The sequence below is a fragment of the Leucopleurus acutus genome (assembly GCF_964270905.1).
Source record: "Leucopleurus acutus genome assembly, chromosome: 14".
NCBI classification, from domain to species: domain Eukaryota; kingdom Metazoa; phylum Chordata; class Mammalia; order Artiodactyla; family Delphinidae; genus Leucopleurus; species Leucopleurus acutus.
Genome location: NC_139156.1, coordinates 8,311,879 through 8,336,331, shown reverse-complemented (window position 1 = coordinate 8,336,331; position 24,453 = coordinate 8,311,879). Strand labels below are relative to the sequence as shown.

General features: G+C 42.8%; 1 protein-coding gene across 2 annotated transcripts in view; it reads right to left on the bottom strand.

Annotated features, from left to right (window-relative positions):
* Positions 1–24,453, bottom strand: part of CPXM2 (carboxypeptidase X, M14 family member 2) — a 120,583-nt gene that overhangs the window by 56,882 nt on the left and 39,248 nt on the right. For both annotated transcript variants that reach the window (XR_014326758.1, XM_082855050.1), the window contains exon 4: positions 12,233–12,372. Coding sequence is in view for 1 of the 2 variants with exons in the window: in XM_082855050.1 (XP_082711176.1) it covers positions 12,233–12,372 (140 nt within the window). In the remaining variant the exon portion in view is untranslated. The remainder of the gene's footprint in view (positions 1–12,232; positions 12,373–24,453) is intronic.

Below are 24,453 nucleotides of genomic sequence, written 5' to 3'. Positions count from 1 at the left end.
CAAAAGGCATATCTAGAACTGATAAAGAACTCTCAACACTCAAAAGTAAAAACACAAACAAGGCAATTAGAACATAGACAAAAGACACAAAGAGACATTTCACTAAAGAAGACATACAGGGGACTTCCCTGGTGGCGCAGTGGTTAAAAATCCGCCTGCCAATGCAGGGACATGGGTTCAAGCCCTGGTCTGGGAAGATCCCACATGCCGCGGAGCAACGAAGCCCGTGCGCCACAACTACTGAGCCTGCGCTCTGGATCCCCGCGTGCTGCAACTACTGAGACCGTGTGCCACAACTACTGAAGCCCACGTGCCTAGAGCCCATGCTCCGCAGCAAGAGAAGCCATTGCAATGAGAAGCCCACGCAGTGCAACGAAGAGTAGCCCCCGCTCACCGCAACTAGAGGAAGCCCGCGTGCAGCAACGAAGACCCAAGGCAGCCATAAATAAATAAATTTATAAAAAATAAAAATAAAAAAAAGAAGACATACAGATGGCAAATAGGTACATGAAAAGATGTTCAGCATCATCAGCTATTAGACAAATATGAATAAAGACCATGATGAGACATCACTACACACCTATTAGAACAGCTAAAATAAAAAATAATGACAAGACCAAATACTAGAAAGGATGCAGAGCAACTGGATCACATACATTGCTTGTGGGAATGTAAAATAACACAGCCACTCTGGAAACTCCTTTCTTACAAAACTAAGCATGCAATTAACACAGAAAATTACTGAGGAAAAAAAACTCCATTTTTTTAAAAACAAAAAACAGTACAAAAAGTTAAAAGGGATAGCTGAACACATGGAAAAGCCAAGCCCACGTTCTTATATAGAGGAAGACACTCTGATCTTAGGGATGCCAGTCCTCCTGCGATTTAACTAAGGCATTCCCCTCTAACATATCACCCGAAATTCTTTTGGGGGCTAATTTGGACTTCTTGAAAAATTCATATGAAAAAAGAATATGGCAAGAATAGCCAGGAATATTCTGAAAGATTAATAATAAGGAGGAAGAACTAGATCTAAGAAATAGTAAAACAGTACAGTACATGCTGTAATAACTATACAGCAGTTTGGTACTGGCATAGAAAGACAGCAGTGAGACGGAATGAAAAGTCCGGAAGTAAACTCCATAGAAGACAGGAATTTAGAGTATCTTGTTAGGGGCACTTTAGTTGGTGTCTTAGTCCCTAAATTAGGCTGCTGTAACAAAACACCACAAACTAGGTAGTAATAAACAACAGAAATTTATTTCTCACAGTTCTGGAAGCTGGAAGTCCAAGATCAGGGTGCCAGCATGGTCGGATGAGGGCTCTCTTCTGGGTCACAGACTTTTTGTTGTGTCCTCACATGGTGGGAGGGGCTAGGGAGCATTGTGGGGTCTCTCATAAGAGCACTAATCCCAACCATGAGGGTTCCACCCTCATGACCTAGTCATCTCCCAAATGCTCCACCTATAAATACCATCACATCAGGCATTAGAATTTAACATGTAAATTTTGGGAGGACACAAACATTCAGACCACAGCAGTTGGAGATAATATGGAAAATAAATAACGTTGGGACATCCTAATGGCCATTTGAGGGTAAAAAGAGTCTGATCTATTACATATACCCTACATCAAAATACATTCCATATGGTTTAAAATGTCAATGTAAAATTTGAAATCATAAAAATACTAGAAGAAAATATGGGGAAAATTACTTACACCTTCAGAAGGGACAAGGTCTTCTAAGCATGATATAAACCTTAGGAGACTGATTAGGGTAACCATATAAAAATTCAAAATTTTTGTACATCAAAAGGTCCTCTAAGTAAAGTGATAAGAAAGAGAATAATTGGGAAAAGCATGAGTAGCTCAAACCACAGTCAAAGAACTAATTTCGACTGGATGTACGGTAAGATCTGACAGTGCCCACTGGGGCTCTATCACACTGGAGTTTCATGGCAATGAGTCTTGCTAGTCAGATTCTTCTCGCCCTCCACCTCGCAAGAGATAGAATCTCCTCAAATCCTCAAAAACAACCACCATCAGCCTCAGCACATATCATCTGATGCAGCAAACGAGCATTCATTCATCAGCTAAAAGGTCACTAATAACCACAACCTCTGTTGAATAGCACTGGGTGTTGTCCACTTTCTCATGCAAGTTGGGAAAGCACTATTAAATCCCTTTTCAGTCAGCAAAACAGGAGTCCAACAATCTCTCCTAGTTTTTATGCCAGTTTTCTGTTGGAAGCTGGCAGCTTTTTCTTCCTGTCCCTCACCTCCTTGACAGAACTCAGCAGCCTCAAATCCTGCCTGTGGCTGAGTGATAACTCTGGGCAAGACCACTACTCCGCAGAGTCTAACTTCTGTGGCTTCTAGAAACATTTTGGGGAAAAAAGGTTTATCTTTGCCCTACAATAAGCATGGCCATGCCTGACACTCAAGAATGTTAAGTGATACTGACTCTGGTTCTCTCCCTCTCTCCCACCTCTGTCTGCCGGAACCACAATCACACGGTTAAATGGTTCTGCCACATTCTCAGTGCAGACAAATCTTAGACACTGAAAAACCAACCCACCAATTTATTGGATTTTTCACTTTGGACTGGTTACCATGGCTATCTGAGAATTCAGACCATAGGAGGGAATGTTATAAACTTAGAAATATTGTCTATTTTCCATTACCTCCAGTACAAATTGTCTACCAGGGAAAGAGGGGGGAAATGCCACTTTGGGGGCCAAGTCCAATAAATCTGGGTGAAGGGGGAGGCAGTTCCTAGTTAAGAAGCCCCGCTGCAGAGAACTAAAAGAAAAAAAAAAAAGTATTTAACGTCCTCCAAATCTAAAAGAGACGCTTGAAAGAGCAGGAAGAAAGGAACCAAAGAAATGGCTCACGGGAATCCTAAGGAATGCAGAGGAGAGAACTGGCCCTGCTTCTGTTCAGTTACATTGTGCGTGGAGCATGACGGTCCAAAGCTGGGTGTCTCCACCGGGGGCTTGCACCAGAGAGGGGAGGGGGGCAGCCAAGGCATGTGAGGGCTTTTGTGGGCTGTGGGTACTTTTGCCTCTATTAGCTTTCTATAGCTGCTGTAAAATTACTGCAAACTGAGTGGTTTAAACAGCACAGATTTATTAGCTTACGATTCTGGAGGTCAGAAGTCCTGAAATCAAGGTGTCAGCAGGGCTGTGTTTCTTCTGGAAACCCTAGGGGAGAATCTGTTTCCCCGTCTTTCCCAGCTTCCGGAGGCGCCCAGATTCCCGGCTCCTGGCCCCTTTCTCCATCTTCAAAGCCAGCAACAGTGGGGTTCTTCTCACACTGCCAGCTCTCTGGTTCTCTCTTCTCTTCCCTCCTCCACTTTTAAGGACCTTGTGAATACATCGGGCCCACTCGGATAATCCAGGGTCATCTTTCTGTTTGAAGATCAGCTCATTAGCAACTTTAATTCCATCTGCAATCTTGAGTCCCCTTTGCTACAAAACCTAACATATTCACGGGTCCTTGGGACTAGGACCTCAACATGGAGGAAGAAGAGGCCCCTTCTTCCATTAAAAAAAAATTGTTTTTAATCATATTTTATGACTGCATTGGTATAAAGATGAATATATTAACGTTATATATTTTCCTCGACCTAAAAGTTCATTTACTTTCTCCAGATGATAAAAGAAGTTCGACACTTTCCTGGGCCCCTAAAGGTTACAAGGCCCCAGGCATCGTGCCTGCTGTGTCTGACAGGTAGGTCAGCCCAGGGGCAGCCACGCAATGTCCCTGAGAAAGTGCTCAGATGAAGTACAAACGAGCCCACTCACGGGGCTTGAGGCCTGGTGAAAACCGAGAGTGGTAGTGGGAGAACAGGGAGCAGAAAGGACAAGCATTTTCACAAGCTCTCCAAGCCTCAGTTTCCTCATCCACACAATGGGGACAAGAAAGGGACCTTCCAGGCAGAGTCACTGAGACACCCCATGAGGTAACACAGAACCTCAGCAGCTCGAGTCTAGGCATTTTATTTAAAGGAATTTCCTGCTGACCAAAAGTATCCAACAAAATACAGATGTGTCACAGGAAGATTTGCACAAAATGTCAGGCTCTACTTCGCCGCCGCAATGTGACTGATTCAGTTCTGAAGTCTTTCCTGGTGGGCGACTGGGGGCTCTGGAGGTTCAACTCTGGATGGCTGGGGGCTTGGGGGCTCGGAGACGGGAGGGGTGAGGTGAAGCCACTTCGTAAGTAACTGCAGCCACAGTTCATCGAGCATCTTCTGGGTCCAGAAGGTGTCAGCGTTTTCCATCTGCGTCTCACTGAACGCTCAACACGAGCTCTTCTCCCAAACCAGGAAACCGAGGCTTGGAAGAGTGAGGAGAACACCTGGACCACCCACCTACGCAGGCCTCCTGTTAACATCTCTTAACATCTCTAAGACCACGCAGAGGGAGCTAGGGCCGTTGGGGAGAGACCGTGGTCTGAGCGCTCCAAGAGCGTTGGCTGGAGAGAGGAGAGAGGGATGGGGGAGAGGGGAGTTAACACGTGAGCAGTGCCCTCCACCAAAGAAGGGAAGGAATCTTAAGAAAACAGCAGGAATGACAGACACTTGCAGGGTACTCACCACGTGCCAGGACTCTCTTAACTGCCTGATGTGTATGAACTCATTTAATCCCCACAGCAATCCAGGCACTATTACCATCTCCATCTTATAGATGAAGGAACAGAGGCACAGAAAAGCTCAGAAACACACCCAAGGCCATGCAACCAGGGAGTCTGGAATCCCAGCCTCACTCTGGAATCTGAACTCTGATCCGCTCGGCTATACCAGGTGAGGACCTGGACATCTGAACAGGAGGGACACCAAAGGAATACGAGAGCTGCGTCCCCACGGGATGTGGCTTCTTTTCTCCCAGTGGTTATGCACTAAAGAGCCCCTATGGTGGGCAGACACTGGGATGGGGGTGGGGGCCGTGCAGCCTCAGGAGAGGACAGTATCAGGACATGATCTGAGCGTTCTGAATGATGGAGTAGGGGCTGGGGATGGCAATCATGGAGAACTTCCCCATGCAGTGCACTGATTTAACACTGAGGATTCAGTGGCAAACCAGAGCCAGGCCCTGTCTGCTCCCTGGGGGTGACACCAGCGCAAGTACAAGCAAATAACCAGGGAATCAAACAGGGCCAGGTGAGGACACAGAGCTACTGAGAGCGGGCTTCAGAAGGCTGGTCAGAGAACGCCTCTGAATGCAGGGAGGGTTGCGCCTTCAGGCAGAGGAAATGGCAGATGCAAAGGCCCTGAGGCAGGAACGTGCTTGCTTATCTGCAGAACAAAGAGAAGGCTCCCGGGCTAGGACTGAACGAGCAAAGGGAAGCAGGTCAAACAGGCAGTGGCAGCCAGTCCACACAGGCCCTGTGGGTGCAGGCGTGGGAGCATTATGTGAGCCAAGCTGGAGAGGGAACAGAAGAGAAGAAGGGTGAGTGCACCCAACAACCTTCCGGAGGGTTTCCTGGGGAGTCAGAGCCAGGGGACAAGGACGCTGGAATAAAGCCGGGTGGAAGCTTTATCTCCACGAAGGAGTTCTAGCGTTGCTTCCTTTCCAGAGATTTTACGTTCTGAGAACTTATTCCTTAGTCACTGGCACCCAAAAAACCAAGTATGAGCCATACAGCCACAAGGGAGAGCTTTATTCAATTTCAAGTAACTATGCCTGCATTGTGGACACATAACACAAAGTGAAGAAATGACTGTGCGCCTGGCCTTCTACTTGAACTTGGAGATGTTTTCATTGAAACCCCTCCATTTCAGCCAAACTCAGCAGTTCAAAACCTGACAGTTTTCAAAGAGGTTAGAAAGGAGTATGGAAACTTCTGTCTCCCCCGCCCTCCACAGGTGCCAAACATTTCATTTTGCCAGTAACGGGGTGGGGGGGGGGGAGACACAGCCGGACACGTGCTGAAAACACACACACACTCTCTCCTGAGAAGATGGGTAGGTGATTTATGAAGCACCAGCAGCCTCCCTTTGAGCCCTGCTCCCAGGGGCTGCCGGCTGTCCTCCACACTCCTGGCCCAGCCCGGCGCCCCTTTCCTCTGCGCCCTGGCACGCTGCTGCGGGGTTGGGGCCCAGACTGCCAAGGATCAGTCTCCAGGGAGTGGAAAACCAGATGGAGTTGACGAGAAAGGGAGGGACCGGGTGGATACTTCTCACTGTGGAAACCAGAGGTCCAGCCACTGGGCGGAGCCCCAGGCCAGGAAGGTATTGGGAAGGTTCCATCTCCATCCCTGGTCTCTGGACCAACATCCTCAGCGGCTTCTGGTTTGCCTCTGCCTCTTCATTTTCCTTCTCACACAGACCCCACCATCTCTTCAGCTGTCTCCTGATCCCCCCTCCTGAGCTAGGGTCCAGCGCGTCTCGGAGATTCTCCCTACAGGGACAGCACTGAGCAGCGAAGCCTGCAACCCCAAGATGCCCAGACACCTGCTCCTCTCCGGCCCTGACCCCAGTCATCACCTGGACGGCCCCCGTGCAGCCCCCAGGTGGCCAGCGTCCTCCCCTTGCAAGTTTCTACCTTTTCTGAAGCTTCCTCTTCCTCAGGGGCTCTGTGAACTTGACCTTAGCTTCTAGGGAATCAGCTCTCTAGCTTTGACTCCTTCCTGACCAGCCCTGGATCTCAACCTCACAACCCTTCACCCTTAACACGCCGTGTCCTACCAGGTCCCGCAATGCCCTTGTCCCTGGACCTCCTCCAGCTGCACTGCCACCAACTCTCCACCGCCCCCCACAGCGGAGAAAGTGCCAACGGGGGCAAGTGGGACCATTAGGATTTTATTCCATGAGCTCGGGGGCCCAGCCCAGTCCTTTCTACAAAGGGACAGGGAATCTCCCTGGCCTTCTTAAGTTTCCAACCCCTGAACCTGCCTCACTCACCGTCTGCAGAGGACCTGCCTCCTACGCCACCAAGAATAGAAAACCCTCTGGTGTGAAGGCTCTGAATCCATCTCAGCACTTGCGCCCTGACTCTTCTATCTCGGGACTAGGAGACCCTCCTCCTTCCAGGTGAACCCCCGCACCCGTGTCAGCGCCACCCATGCCCCTTAGGGACCTGCCCCATCAGCCACCTGCCCCTCCTGTGAATACAGCCGTCTCGAGGAAACAGAGCAGCACACAGGCCTTTCCTCGACCTTGTCTTCGTCTGCTTTGGGTACCCCACCTCCTCCTTTGCTTCACCATCAGAATTCTCAAAGGGGAAGCCCACATGAAGAATCTCGGCTAAGACTTTGCACCGACAAACAGAAGGCAAGCTTCTTCAGGCTGGGACTGTCTTTTCCACCATCTTTGTGTCCTCAGCCATGAGGCTGGCTCACAGCACACGCCATTCATCTTGCTCTAATTAGCCAAACTGCTTCTAAAAACTTCAGCCCGCCAGGCAAACCTTCCCCAGCCCGCACCTTACAAACCCATCAAACTGCTGTTTCTCCCTAAGGACACATGTACAGACTCTCAAGAGAGGATGAGAACTGTCTCGTTTACTAAATAAAGTTTAAAACATTTGGTTATTTTAAATTGCCTGTATTTTGCCCAAGTTATTAGAAGCATCTATCCACCTCAGACAGAATAATTAACTTTTCAATCATCACATTGGTTATAACTGCAACACTCATAGATCTACTTCCTGAAATCAGGAAAACAGAAGATTGGCTTTTACTAGTATATTAACATTTCTCTAAATTGCAATGTAGTGGGGAAGGAATGTTTATATTGGTGAAAAATATAAATTATTCAATATCATGAAAATAATTATATTTTATTACTTTCAAATAGTATGAATTATTTGAAAATTATTACAATGAGAATCATAAAGTTTTTCATCAGCTTGGTTAGGAACTCATCCCGGACCATGGCTAAGCGTCGCGACCTGCCGTATCACCTTTCACAGGTCTGATAACAGACCTCCTACCCCCATCCCACGACGTGTACAGTGCTGATTCTAGTTGATCTGTCAACATACTGGACTCTTCCAGACTGAGAGCTCCCTGCAGGCAGGCCAGTTCTTATACAGAGTGCTTAGTTCAGAGTGCTCAATAAACAGATGGGAACAAATAAGATGATGGCTGTTCATTTTAAAACACCAACCACAGAAGTTTTATAAATGAAATATTTTCATAGTGTTCTGAAATATATATTGTAACTCCAAAGTGCTCCTGTCTTCTAACAACCAGATAGATGCTACTTAGAAACAGCAACATCCATTTGGCCAACCCCCAAGAGCCATCCCCCCATTTCCCCTCCATTTCTAAAACGTCACCAAGCAAAGTGCAGCACTCTGAGATTATGGTATGTCTGCCCATTTAACTAGAAAAAATGAAACTCTAATTCCAACTCTGCCATCGCTTGTCTTCGGTGGAATTCTACATCTGCCTGTTACCCTGCAGGATTCAAGAAGAAGCAATCCGTGCTTGGAGTGCTGGCAGGATTGTAACTTGCAGAGAGGCACCCTCAAGCTGTTTAGTATGTTTGTTACACAGTGATACTTTCATAATGCATCCTCCAGGGGTGGTCCTGTGAGGGGTCAAGGGGAGGCCAGGCAGGCAATGCTCTCCCCACCACCATATTCACAGGAAGCAGCCTCATCTGTCTGTATTTTCTAAATGTTTCCAGGAAAGACTTTATATGAAGGAAGGTCTGTGGCTAAAAATAAAGCTTGAAAACCACTGTTCGCTCTAGGTGCAGAGGGAAGCAAGCCCCATTTATTGAGCTCTTATTACCTGCTGGGTAATTTTAAAACATCATAACATAATTCCATTTAACTTTCACCACATCTTTATGAGTTAGACAGTAGTTAACCCATTTTACAGAAGAGCATACTGAGGTTCAAAGAAGAGAAATCTCATAACCAGCCAGTGTCAGCCATGACATTATTCCAAAGCCACATTGTTTTATGTGCCTCCACCTCTAAAAATCCTTATCACTTCTCAGTCTACTCTTTCCACGTCCCCTCCCCTCTCCCCCTTACAGTTTAAGCCTGCTTTCAGTCATTTACACTCACAATTAATTAACTCATTACCATTTGGTGTGAATGACTCTTTGCCAATCTGCTACTTCCGTACAATATTCATTCATTAAAGAATCACTGATTGAGCATCTATTAGATGTCTGGTACTGGGCCAGGTCCCAGAGACACAGACTATCAAGGCATTGCCTCTATCAAGTTCTCACAGACTAGGGGGGAGAAATATGGAAACCAATGAATAGGAATATTAAAAGTGGTACCGTAGATGGCTGTACTGGGAACAGCACGGGGATAGAGGCCCTGGAGAGGGAAAGAAGGACAGCTACTGTCTTCCTTACTATTGATATTTGGTGATTTCTGTGGTTGGCAAGCTTTCTGGTCACAGTACCTCCAGCGCCTCGGGGGCAAGGGGCTCAGACACCAAAATGTACCTGAGACTGTTTCCTCCTCACTCCTTAGTACAGAGTCCGATTCCAGGAGGTAAGATCAACTGAAACTCATCAGATTTCATTTCATTGTCCCTGACCTGAAATACATTTATGCATTAAAAAAACTGACTCTTAAAAGCAATTCTATCCCTTGCCTCCCTCTTAGATGTTCCTGTCCCGGGCTTAGTCAAAGAAAGATATTGTTCTACTGCAATTTCTTATTCACCCCAAACCCTCTTGTGTCTCCAGCTGAAATAGAATGTAAACAGTACTCCTACCCTGCTCTTTCTTTCTAATCCAGTAATAACCCAACTACTGCTTCTCTAATGATACTGAGTAGACAGGTTAATATACAAGCATTAAGGTAAAATCCCTGCTCTCATCCTTACTGATGACCTCAGATCAGTCTTTCTTTCCAAGTTTCTATTCTTCTTGAGCAATTCAACTTTGTTTCTTCTAAAATTCTTGCCTTTCAGAATCTATACAGTGAAAACAATTGTTATGGTAATAAGCCGCTGATTACAGCAAGACACACAACACAGCAAAAATCAGCATATGTGAACACACACGTAAGTGCTACTGAAAAGTAAAGTGAATAAAATGTGAGTAGCACAAATACATAACCAAATGTTGTCAAAATGTACAAATTATCCCCGCTCTGGAAATTCATTTGAAGGAAGTAATTCAAAGGAAGAAAAAAGTATATAAACGCTTTCCTGTAAAGTATGTGATAGCAGAAAATTGAGACGGTGATAGAGGCATGGCTGAGTAAATTACAGGCTATTAAAAATGATCATTATGAACTCTGAGTAACAGCATGAAAATGTTATGGATATGTTTTTAAATTGAAAATAACAATTGCATATGTAATATGATTACAAATCTGTAGAAAAATTATGTTTGCTCAAGGACAGTGGAATCACGGGTAACGTTTTTAAATGTTGGAGGTTACAGTATTGTCTTTACGATAAAAAAAGGTTCAGAGGAAAACATGATGAGTCAGCCTGACAACTGTCATTTTGTAAGAAAGTCCCCTTTACGGCGACAATGACAGGCAGTTAAACGTGAGCACTGATGCCACGTTCCCTCCTCTTATCCCAGTTTTACTTATTTATTTGTTTGTTATTTTTTTGGGTTTTTTTGCGGTACGCGGGCCTCTCACTGTTGCGGCCTCTCCCGTGGTGGAGCACAGGCTCCGGGCGCGCAGGCTCAGTAGCCATGGCTCACGGACCCAGCCGCTCCGCAGCATGTGGGATCTTCCCGGACCAGGGCACGAACCCGTGTCCCCTGTATCGGCAGGCGGACGCCAACCACTGCGCCACCAGGGAAGCCCTGGTTTACTTATTAACGTTGATCTTTCCAGGCATTAAAATGAATCTAATCAACAAAGACAGACTTTACATGGTTGCCAACTGGTAATCAGTAAAACCTGAAAGGGACCAAGACATGGGATTTGAGTGTGCAGTATAGTCAGGGCAGGGGGAGGGGTGGCAGGACAGGAGGGCTCTTTGCTAACTAGGTCCACAGTCAGTTCCCTAATGTCTAAATATAAGGCATTTGTGCTCTTGGCTTCTCAGTGTAGACAGATGTTAGAGGAATTGAAAATTTCTTGTTTAAATTAAGAAAGCACCCAAGGTCCTGCAGCCCCTCCTAATTCTTGCCTAACGCCCAGTCTCTGCATGTTTGCCGTCTACACAGCTTAAGCCACAGGACAGCCCCACAGATATAGTCCTGCCTCTGTCTCCACCACCAACCCTGGGCTGAAGTGGAAAGGTTTTGTTTTGTTTACATATATATTTTTTGTTTATCGTAGTAAAATACACATAACATAAAATTAATCACTTGGAAGCGTGCACTTCTGAGGCATCACGTACATTCACACTGTTGTATAACCATCGCCACCATCCATCTCCAGAAATTTTCATCGTCCCCAACTCGACTCCATGCCCATTAAACAGTAACACCCTATCCCCCTCCGCCAGACCCCGGCAGCTACCGTTCATCCTCCTTTCTGTCTCTATGACTTTAACTGTTCTAGGAACCTCATGGAAGTGGAATCATACAGTGTTTGTCCTTTTGTGTGTGGCTTATTGCACTGAGCATATAGTCCTCAAAGTTCATGCATGTCGTAGTGTGTGTCAGAATTTCCTTCCTTTTTAAGGCTGAATAATATTCCGTTGTATACACGTACCGTGAGATGAGTTTTAAGGAGCTACAGCCCACCTCTCTTGGGACTACTATTATTACTGACCCAGCCCTGATCCCAAGCTCAATTCTGAACAATGGGCTGTTCCATCTCATTGTCAGGCCCCAGACGGACTCCTCCTTCAATTCTACTACTCCTCCAGTGGTTCTTTATTTGGGAACCTGCTTAGAGTTCATCTTTCTTCCTAGAATCTGGAAGATTCATCCCTTCTACCCCAGGACAGTGGCTGGAGACCATTATCTGTCACTCACTGCTTGTGCAGAGTTCCTACATTAGGCTGTGTTCAGCCCACCAGGGCACCAGTAGCTCGCCCCAGATCCAAGACGGCAGCTACCTGCCTACGCTGCCTGAGTTTGACAACACCTCTGTCTCCTCAGCCTAACCCACGGATCCTTCTCTCTGCTCCGGTATCAGGGAAGGTGTTGATCCAACAGATGCACCTTCCCAGCATGTCTACAGCAAGGCCAGCCTCCTGTCCTCACTGCAACTTTCTTCCTTTCTATTGCCTATCCCCAGATACCTCTCTGCAACTTCCCTGACCCTGTCTAAACTCTAGAACTTTAGACTCAAGGCACAGAGTCTAGGAAGCACAGGTCCCGCCACACTTACAGCCAGAGCGAGTTCCTCCCTTGAGTGATGACACCAGTGAACTTGGTCAGACGTCTGGCATCCACTTCAATCCACTGATGGAGGTCGTTCCTTCCCGCGCACCACGCCCCGTCGTAAAAATCATTTTCATTAATACCTGCCTGAAAAGAAAGAGAGGGGTGCTCTTCACTACTACATATAAAATAGATAACTAATAAGTACCTACTGTATAGCACAGGAGACTATGCTCAATATCTTGTAATAATCTATAAGGGAAAAGAATCTGAAGAAGAATATACATATATACATGTATACGTGTGTGTGTGTGTGTGTGTGTATATCTGAATAGCTTTGCTGTACACCTGAAACTAACACAACACTGTAAATCAACTATACGTCATTTAAAAAAGAAAAAAAAAAAGAGAGGGGTGTTCTTCAAAAAGACCCAGAATAGAAGAAAATTAAGACAAAATTTTTTATGAGATTTTGAGGAAGGGGGTTGGGAGGAATAGAAGAGAATGAGGAATTGGAAAAAAAAAAATAGTCATTGTGCCCTGAACTCCTTATTCTAAATCATAAAAAGGAGTTGCTTATTATTAACAAGCTGGAAATATTTCAATAATGATAAGTCCTCCTCTTGCCCAGTGTAAAAGATGAAATTTAATGAGTTCTATTACTCATTCGTCCAACAGACACAGACCGTCTCCTACATACCAGCCTACACATGCCAGGTGCTGGGGGTACAAAGGTGAATCATCCCCTCCTAGAATCTCGGGATCCAGGCAGGAAGAAAGACATGAAAATAGATGAATTAGAACATAATAGGGAATGTGTTATTTCAGGAATAGGAGCAAACTGCTATGGGAACACTCAAGCCTAGCACAGCTAACTTGGTCTGGGGGAGACCACGGACAGGAAGCCCCAAGTCAGAGATGATATTTGAACTTGGAGTTGAAGGTTAAGTTTATCTAGTGAAAATTTACTTATTAGCATTTAAGTCATTTGATGTGTCTGAGTGTCAGCTACTACTACTACCAAAGATTCCCTTGATCTGAATTTACAAAGTATGTGACGTTTCTGTTCTGGAATTTTCCCTGTATTATTACCATGTGAAGAGACAATGCCCTGACCTAAAAAAAAAAAAAAAAAAAGACAAGTGAGCCAGGTGAACCTTTCTAATTTACTAAGATCTTCTCTGCATGAATCCCATTTTCCTATGGTTATTTCACAAGTGCATAATCAGATGAAAAAAAGTCTGAGTGACAGTCAACAGGTAAGAATGATAAGCCAGTATATCTTCCCTACCTCTGAGTACTCTGCAGCTCAAATTATTACTTGTAATGGCCAACACTGACGGGAAGCTCAGAGCTCAGCTATAGCAGGGGAACAGCTTGGCTAAGGGTCCCATTAGCGGAGCCCATCCATCACTGCACCAGCTAACATAAGCCTTTATCAGGACCAACACCGCATACGCATTCCCAGTCCATTCCTGAAACAATCTTGAAACAGCTTTGAGAGAATGTCAGAATACTAACATATCATGGTCTTCTAAAAGCACTACCATCTCAAATGAAGGTGAATTAAAAAACTGTTAGTCTACATTCTCCAGAGACCCAAGCTCTCAGTAGCCAGCACCTCTATGTCTGATGGTACACAGGGTGTCTGCAATAAGGACCTAGAGGTGCTGCAAGGTTCTGCCTTCTAGAGCCATCAAAGAAAAGCTAAATTTTGCAAGTGTGTGTTAATGGTCCCACCTGTGCTTCAGTGCATTTTGTTAAAGTGATGACAACTCTTAAGTATAACCCCTCATCTCCCAACATTACCAGTCAACGGGGAGATCACCATCCCAGCCTGAAGGCTATAATTACACAATTGCTCCCTTTCTTCATCTAAGGCACTTATCCCCCCAGTGGAGGAGACCTGAAACCCATTAACGACCTACAATATCACAATTCATCTTCTTTCAAGAAACCGTAATACACACTCCGTTTTTGTTGTGGTTCCTCTTTTCTCATAAACTGGTGCTTAGAATAGCTTAATTTATTAAAATTAACCTTCACCTTGTCTTTGCTATATGCCAAGTAGTGGCCCCAGCAACAGAAATACAAAGGTAGATGACACAGGCCGTCCTGCCTTCCTGGAGCTCAGAACAGGCAGGTGGACTGAAGTCCCCTCACAGTGCTTGTGTCCTGGTCTTGGCATCTCAAAATCACCCACTGCACAGTGTGTTGATTAAGAGCTCGTGCTCTGAAGTCCTATCTGGGTGTGAATCCCAGTTCTGCAACTTTCATACTGCATTAATTCAGGCAATTTGCCTAAATGCTCTTCTGTGCCTCAGTTTCCCCATCTGTTCAAGTGACAGGATGCTGCCTGTGCTTTCAACAGGGCCTGGCACTTAGAAGCATGGGCTCAAAAAGAATTGAACACTCAGTAAATGCTAGGTATCAGTAGGCCCAAAACAACGAATATTTGGTAAATCATGGAAATATGGGTGTTTTAAGAATGATTTCACACTGTACAAAATTCCAGGGAATTGCAATACTATTCCAGTTCATTGGTGTCACATTTTCTATAACCTCAAATATCCAGAATAGAGTTATAAAATCTGAAAAAAGAGGAGGCCCACCGTCTAAAGTTCTTAACAGGAGTCCATGTTGCCCCCCTCCGAGGGATATCTGGCAACATTTGCAGTCATTTTTGGCTGTCACAACTCGGGGAGGTGTGTGCAACTGGCAACTAACAGATGGAAGCCAGGGATGCTCCTAAACATTCTACAATGCACAGGACAGCAACACCTCACAAAGAGCTGCCCGCCCCAAAATGTCAATCACGCAGAGCTTAAGAATGCCAGCTTATGGGCTAAGCAGACAAGAAAGAGCTGCCCACAGCCCAGGATGTTCATCCCTACAGGACCATGAAAGCTTGGAGCAGCTGTCCTCGTGTCATTTGGCCAAAGTCTACTGACTGGTACCCGACATTCAATTTACAGTTCCCGTTTCTGCCAGTCTGGATAGTTTGCTTCTGCTGCCAATCTCAGTTCTTCCTGAGCACCCAGACAGTCAATGAAATGTAATAAGATGTCAGGAGATTGAAGAGCCCTTCCTGATGCTGACTCTTTGGGAAATGACAGCCACCTCTGTAAAATCAATTATACATTTATAAAGCAAGCATCTGGGAGAATTCAATGAAAGAGGAGGTACCAGCCCCAGAGATATCACCAAATTACACCAGAATGCCAGAAATGATATCAGTAAAATGTCTGCTACTGCAGGATGTGCTCCACAAAAATGAGGCAGAACACCAAAAAGAGGAAGATATCAGATCCAGAAAAAATGGGTTCCGACATAGGAGGGACTTCTCAGAATGATGGTGAAGAAGTCCCGAGATACTAGTGATGTAAAAGACCCAGAAAGCAACCTATTCAGAATACAGCAGGTCAAAGGGCTCCCGAAAGAATGTCTACAGAAACACAAAACAACAAAAGTCAGACTGAACATCATTGAACAGATCTGACCTTATAGAAAGTTATATTGAAGGGTATTTTACAGACCCAGACTATTGCAGCCTGTGGGGAGATGTTTTTAAAAACATGAGCAGTTCCAGGAAAACAAAAAGTTGTCAAGAAATTATATAAAAGAAACGATTTCTTGGTTCAAAACTACAATAATTCTTGGCTCAATAGTAAGCAATATTTATAGTCATAACAATGAAAACCTCAAATGTAAAATTATCCAAAATCTGAGATGCGACTTTATTGGAAAGATTAAAGAGGGGTAAAGGAGTGATTTTAATAATGAGCTGAAATTCTCATCTTCCGTAATAAGAACTCAAAAGATAAAGTCCCAAATTTATATAAACCAATACATATCAATACATGCATATCATTTAGAAATTAAGATTTAAATGTCCAAAGAAACAATTGAAAAGAGTTGGAAGTAGTTGCCCCATTCACAGCATTCAGGGGCAGTCAGGGGGTGGGGTGGAATGTGGAATGCCTCAACAGGAACTACTGCTTTGTTTTTGTTTTTTACAACGTTACTAGGAATAACTGACAGATACAATTGTATATATTTAAAGTGTACAACATGACGATTTGATATGCATATACATTATGGAATGATTACCAAGATCAAGATAATTAATGCAGCCGTCACCTCTGGTGTTAACTCACTTTTTTGTCTGTGCGGTGAGAATGCTTAAGATTTAACTCTCAATAACTTTCAAGTATTATACAATACTGTATTATTAACTATAATCACCACGCTATATGTTACATCCTTTGAACGTATTCTTCTTATAACTGAAAATTTATACCCTTTAACCTACATCTCCCCATTTCCCCTCCTGCTCAGCCCGTGGCAACCCCCATTCTATTGTTTATTTGTTATAATCCTTTAATGTTTTGATTTCTTTAACTACCTGCTCATAAAACTGATTAAAATAAATTTTAATTTTAATGAGGAAAGGAAAGGAGATGCACAGATATAAATAGTAACTGATATACAACCTACTTTTTTTTTTTTTTTTTTTTGCAGTACGTGGGCCTCTCACTGCTGTGGCCTCTCCCGTTGTGGAGCACAGGCTCCGGACATGCAGGCTCAGCGCCATGGCTCACGGGCCCAGCCGCTCCGCGGCATGTGGGATCCTCCCAGACCGGGGCACGAACCCGCGTCCCCCGAATCGGCAGGTGGACTCTCAACCACTGCGCCACCAGGGAAGCCCTACAACCTACTTTTAAAATTATTCTTGACTAGGCACTCTGATCTGAAGTGCCAATGAAACTAGACGAAGCACAAAGAAAAGAAAAAAAAAGCAAGCTGCAAACCCTCTGAAAAAAATGCCTCTGCACCTCTAGCTTGTGCGGAGGTTGGTGTCTTCAGTGGAGTCTCCTATTGCAGGGGGACCTTCAAGATGGCGGAGAAGTAAGACGTAGAGATCACCTTCCTCTCTACAAATACATCAAAAATACATCTACATGTGAACAACTCCTACAGAACACCTACTGAACGCTGGCAGAAGGCCTCAGACTTCCCAAAAGGCAAGAAAATCCCCGCTTACCTGCCATGTGGCTGACAGGGTCTCGGTGCTCTCGCCTGGTGTCAACCCTGAGCCTCCGAGGTGGGAGAGCCGAGTTCAGGACATTAAACCACCAGATGTCTCCCGGCCCCACATAATATCAATCGGTGAGAGCTCTCCCAGAGATCTCCATCTCAAAGCTAAGACCCAGCTCTACCCAACGGCCAGCAAGCACCACTGCTGGATATCCCATGCCAAACAACTAGCAAGACAGGGACACGGCCCCACCCATAAGCAGAGAGGCTGCCTAAAATCATACTAAGTTCACAGACACCTCAAAACACACCACCGGACACGGCCCTGCCCACCAGAAAGACAAGATCCAGACCCACCCACCAGAACACAGGCACCAGTCCCCTCCACCAGGAAACCTACACAAGCCACTGAACCAACCTCACCCACTGAGGGCAGACACCAAAAACAAAAGGAACTACGAACTGGCAGCCTGCGAAAAGGAGACTCCAAACAAAGAAAGACAAACAAAATGAGAAGACAGAGAATTATGCAGCAGGTGAAGGAGCAAGGTAAAAACCCACCAGACCAAACAAATGAAGAGGAAATAGGCAGTCTACCTGAAAAAGAATTCAGAGTATTGACAGTAAAGATGATCCAAAATCTTGGAAATAGAATGGAGAAAATACAAGAAACGTTTAACAAGGACCAAGAAGAACTAAAGAGCAAACAGACAATGATGAACAACAAAATAAATGAAATTAAAAATACTCTAGAAGGAATCAATAGCAGAATAACTGAGGCAGAAGAACGGATAAGTGACCTGGAAGATAAAATAGTGGCAATAACTGCCACAGAGCAGAAAAAAGAATGAAAACAATGGAGGACAGTCACAGAGACCTCTGGGACAACATTAAATGCACCATTTCAGGGGTCCCAGAAAAAGGAGAGAAAAAGAAAGGGTCTGAGAAAATATTTGAAGAGATCATAGTTGAACACTTCCCTAACATGGGAAAGGAAATAATCAGTCAAGTTGAGCAAGTGCAGACGGTCCCATACAGGATAAAGCCAAGGAGAAGCACGCCAAGACACATAGTAATCAAACTACCAAAAATTAAATACAAAGGAAAAAGAGTAAAAGCAGTGTGGGAAAAGCAACAAATAACATACAAGGGAATCCCCATAAGGTTAACAGCTGATCTTTCAGCAGAAACTCTGCAAGCCAGAAGGGAGTGGCAGGACGTATTTAAAGAGATGAAAGGGAAAAAGCTACAACCAAGATTACTCTACCCAGCAAGGATCTCATTCAGATTCGACGGAGAAACTAAAACCTTTACAGACAAGCAAAAGTTAAGACAATTCAGCACCACCAAACCAGCTTTACAACAAAAGCTAAAGGAACTCCCCTAGGCAGGAAATACAAGAGAAGGAAAAGACATACAAAACAAACCCAAAACAATTAAGAAAATGGTCATAGGAACATACATATCGATAATTACCTTAAATGTAAATGGATTAAATGCTCCAACCAAGACACAGACTGGCTGAATGGATACAAAAACAAGACCCATATGTATGCTGTCTACAAGAGACCCACTTCAGACCTAGGGACACATACAGACTGAAAGTGAGGGGATGGAAAAAGATAGTCCATGCAAATGGAAACAAAAAGAAATCTGGAGTAGCAATTGACATATCAGACAAAATAGACTTTAAAATAAAGGCTATTACAAGAGACAAAGAAGGACACTACATAATGATCAAGGGATCAATCCAAGAAGAAGATGTAACAATTGTAAATATTTATGCACCCAACATAGGAGCACCTCAATACATAAGGCAAATGCTAACAGCCATAAAAGGGGAAATCGATAGTAACACAATCATAGTAGGGGACTTTAACACCCCACTGTCACCAATGGACAGATCATCCAAAATGAAAATAAATAAGGAAACACAAGCTTTAAATGACACATTAGACAACATGGACTTAATTGATATTTATAGGACATTCCATCCAAAAACAACAGAATACATTTTCTTCTCAAGTGCTCATGGAAAATTCTCCAGGATAGACCCTATCTTGGGTCACAAATCAAGCCTTCATAAATTTAAGAAAATTGAAATCGTATCAAGTATCTTTTCCAACCACAACACTATAAGAGTACATATCAATTACAGGAAAAAAATGTAGAAAATACAAACACATGGAGGCTAAACAATACTCTACTAAATAACCAAGAGATCACTGAAGAAATGAAAGAGGAAATCAAAAAATACCTAAAAACAAATGTCAATGAAAAAGCGACAACCCAAAACCTATGGGATGCAGCAAAAGCAGTTCTAAGAGGGAAGTTTATAGCAATACAATCCTACCTCAAGAAACAAGAAAAATCCCAAATAAACAACCTAAACTTACACCTAAAGCAATTAGAGAAAGAAGAAGAACAACAAAAAAAACCCTCAAAGTTAGCAGAAGGAAGGAAATCATAAATATCAGATCAGAAATAAATGAAAAAGAATTGAAAGAAACAATAGCAAAGATCAATAAAACTAAAAGCGGTTCTTTGAGAACATAAGCGAAATTGATAAACCGTTAGCCAGATTCATCAAGAAAAAAAGGGAGAAGACTCAAATCAACAGAATTAGAAATGAAAAAGGAGAAGTAACAACTGACACTGAAGAAATACACAGGATCATAAGAGATTACTACAAGCAACTATATGCCAATAAAATGGACAAGCTGAAAGAAATGGACAAACTATTAGAAAAGCACAACCTTCCAACACTGGACCAGGAAGAAATAGAAAACAAAAGCAGACCAATCACAAGCACTGAAACTGAAACTGTGATTAAAAATCTTCCAACAAACAAAAGCCCAGGACCAGATGGCTTCACATGCAAATTTTATCAAACATTTAGAGAAGAGCTAACACCTGTTCTTCTCAAACTCTTCCACAATACAGCAGAGGGAGGAACACTCCCAAACTCATCTATGAGGCCACCATCATCCTGATACCAAAACCAGACAAAGATGTCACACACAAAAAGAAAACTACAGGCCAATATCACTGATGAACATAGATGCAAAAATCCTCAACAAAATACTAGCAAACAAAGCACATTAAAAGGATCATACACCATGATCAAGTGGGGTTTATCCCAGGAATGCAAGGATCCTTCAATATAAACAAATCAATCAATGTGATATACTATATTAACAAATTGAACGAGAAAAATCATATGATCATCTCAGTAGGTGGAGAGAAAGCTTTAGACAAAATGCAACACCCATTTATGATAAAATCTCTCCAGAAAGCAGGTATAGAGGGAACCTTCCTCAACATAACAAAGGCCATATATGACAAAACCACAGCCAACATCTTTCCCAATGGTGAAAAACTGAAACCATTTCCTCTAAGATAAGGAACAAGACAAGGATGTCCACTCTCACCACTATTATTCAACATAGTTTGGGAAGTTTTAGCCACAGCAATAGGAAAAGAAAAAGAAATAAAAGGAATCCAAATACGAAAAGAAGTAAAACTGTCACTGTTTGCAGATGACATGATGCTATACATAGAGAATCCTAAAGATGCTACCAGAAAACTACTAGAGCTAATCAATGAATTTGGTAAAGTAGCAGGATACAAAATTAATACACATAAATCTCTTGCATTCTTATACACTAATGATGAAAAATCTGAAAGAGAAATTAAGGAAACATTCCCATTTACCATTGCAACAAAAAGAATAAAATACCTAGGGATAAACCTACCTAAGGAGACAAAAGACCTGTGCGCAGAAAACTATAAGACACTGATGAAAGAAATTAAAGATGATACAAACAGATGGAGAGATATACCATGTTCTTGGATTGGAAGAATCAACACTGTAAAAATGACTATGCTACCCAAAGCAATCTACAGATTCAACGCAATCCGTATCAAACTACCACTGGCGTTTTTCACAGAACTAGAACAAAAAATTGCACAATTTGTATGGAAACACAAAAGACCCCAAATAGTGAAAGCAATCTTGAGAAAGAAAAAATGGAGCTGGAGGAATCAGGCTCTTGGACTTCAGACTATACTACAAAGCTACAGTAATCAAGACAGTGTGGTACTGGCACAAAAACAGAAATATAGATCAATGGAACAAGGTAGAAAGCTCAGAGATAAACCCACTCACATATGGTCACCTTATCTTTGATAAAGGAGGCAAGAATACACAATTGAGAAAAAACAGCCTCTTTAATAAGTGGTGCTGGGTAAACTGGACAGCTACACATAAAAGAATGAAATTAGAACACTTCCTAACACCACACACAAAAATAAACTCAAAATGGATTAAAGACCTAAACGGTAAGGCCAGACATCATAAAACTCTTAGAGGAAAACATAGGCAGAACACTCTATGACATAAATCACAGCAAGATCCTTTTTGACCCACCTCCTAGAGAAATGGAAATAAAAACAAAAATAAACAAATGGGACCTAATGAAACTTAAAAGCTTTTGCACAGCAAATGAAACCATAAGATGAAAAGACAACCCTCAGAATGGGAGAAAATATTTGCAAGCAAAGCAACTGACAAAGGATTAATCTCCAAAATATACAAGCAGCTCATGCAGCTCAATATCAGAAAAACAAACAACCCAATCCAAAAATGGGCAGAAGACCTAAACAGACATTTCTCCAAAGAAAATATACAGATTACAACAAACACATGAAAGGATGCTCAACATCACTAATCATTAGAGAAATGCAAATCAAAACTACAATGAGGTATCACCTCACACCAGTCAGAATGGCCATCATCAAAAAAATCTACAAACAACAAATGTTGGAGAGGGTGTGGAGAAAAGGGAACCCTCTTGCACTGTGGGTGGGAATGTAAATTGATACAGCCACTATGGAGAACAGTATGGAGGTTCCTTAAAAAACTAAAAATAGAACTGAACTACCATACGACCCAGCAATCCCACTACTGGGCATATACCCTGAGAAAACCATAATTCAAAAAGAGTCATGTACCACAATATTCATTGCCGCTCTATTTACAATAGCCAGGACACGGAAGCAACCTACGTGTCCATCGACAGATGAAAGGATAAAGGAGATGTGGCACATATATACAATGTAATATTACTCAGCCATAAAAAGAAATGAAACTGAGTTATTTGTAGTGAGGTGTATGGACCTAGAGTCTGTCATACAGAGTGAAGTAAATCAGAAAGAGAAAAACAAATACCATATGCTAACACATATATATGGAATCTAAAAAAAAAAAAAAAAAAAAAAGGTCCTGATGAACCTAGGGGCAGGACAGGAATAAAGACCGAGAGGCAGAGAATGGACTTGAGGACATGGGGAGGGGGAAGGATAAGCTAGGACAAAGTAAGAGAGTAGCATTGACATGTATACACTACCAAATGTAAAATAGATAGCTAGTGGGAAGCAGCTGCATAGCACAGGGAGATCAGCTCGGTGGTTTGTGACCACCTAGAGGGGTGGGATAGGGAGGGTGGGAGGGAGGGAGACGCAAGAGGAAAGAGATATGGGGACATATGTATATGTATAACTGATTCACTTTGTTATACAGCAGAAACTAACACACTATTGTAAAGCAATTATACTCCAATAAAGATGTTTAAAAATAAATAAATAAAATAAAATTATTCTTTAATTATCCAGGTGTCTACACAGCACCTACTATGTTCTAGGCGTTATGCAAAATGCTTTGCTTTATGGCACATATAGAAGACTGCAAATCTCAAAGTCACTCTGCTGCTGTGAAATCATTGATCTCCATTGTACATATTTCATGATCATGGGCTGCCTCTATACAGAACCATCTGGAAGCAAATTAAAAAGTTATATCCAAGTGAATGTAACTAGTTAGTGATTCCAGGATAATTAAAACAGCTGCCTGCCACTTTGCAAATATAGCCCAGTGCTATTTGGACAGAAACAGAAAAAAGTAATAGTTATTTATTTTTAAATACTTTTGAGAAAAAAATATTAGAAGCAGAGGCTGAAACGTCATAGTTACCGACGAGTTAGCTCCTTTGGAGGCAGTGGTTACCTAAAAATGTTAGATGTGACATCTGATTATTATAGGTAAGTAACTAATCTCCCATAAAAGGCCATAACGTGGTCTGAATACCTACCTTCAGTAAACCTCTGTGATAAACCCATAAAACTGCCTGGGTGCAAATCAGCTGATCCTTCTGCAAATTAGCAGAGCTCCCTGCTAGTTCAGGCCTTAGTCACCAGTAAAGTTGGTTAAAAAGAAACAATCATTGTTGTGAAGCCATTTTGTAAACCCCAAACCAATTTTTAAAAATTTTCTTGCACTGGCTAAGGAAACCAATAAACATCTAGAGTATGAAATTAAAAACATTTAAAAATAAAATCTTTTAGGGAATTCCCTGGCGGTCCAGTGGTTAGGACCTTGCGCTTTCACTGCTGATGCCCTGGGTTTCCTGGATTGGTTTTCCTGTTTTCTCATTTTATATAAATGAAACTTTCTGTAGCTACTCTTTTGTGCCTGGCTTCTTCCACTCTATGTGAAATCTGTGAGATTCATTCATATTATTGCAGGTAACAGTAACTTACTCCTTTTCACTGTTGTATAGTATTCCACTGTGTGCGTATACAAATGACTTATCCATTGTAGTGGTGATGGACATGTGGATTATTACCATTTGGGGGTATCATGAATAATAATGCTATGAACCTACCTGTACATGTCATTTGTACACATATGAATGCATTTCTTTTAGGCATAAGAGTGAATTTGTTAGATTAACAGGTATGAGAATGTTGAGCTTCAGCAGATACTGCCAAAGAGATTCCCAAAGTGGCTGTGCTATTTCACAATCCCAGCACTGTATAAAAATTTCTATTGCTCCACGTCTTTGCCCACACCTGATATTGTCCTTTTTCTTTTTTTTTGAATTTTATTTTTTTTTATATAGCAGGTTCTTATTAGTCATCAATTTTATACACATCAGTGTATACATGTCAATCCCAATCACCCAATTCATCACACCACCATCCCTACCCCACCGCAGCTTTCCTCCCTTGGTGTCCATACGTTTTTTTCTCTACATCTGTGTCTCAACTTCTGCCCTGCAAACCGGTTCACCTGTACCATTTTTCTAGGTTCCACATACATGCGTTAATATACGATATTTGTTTTTCTCCTTC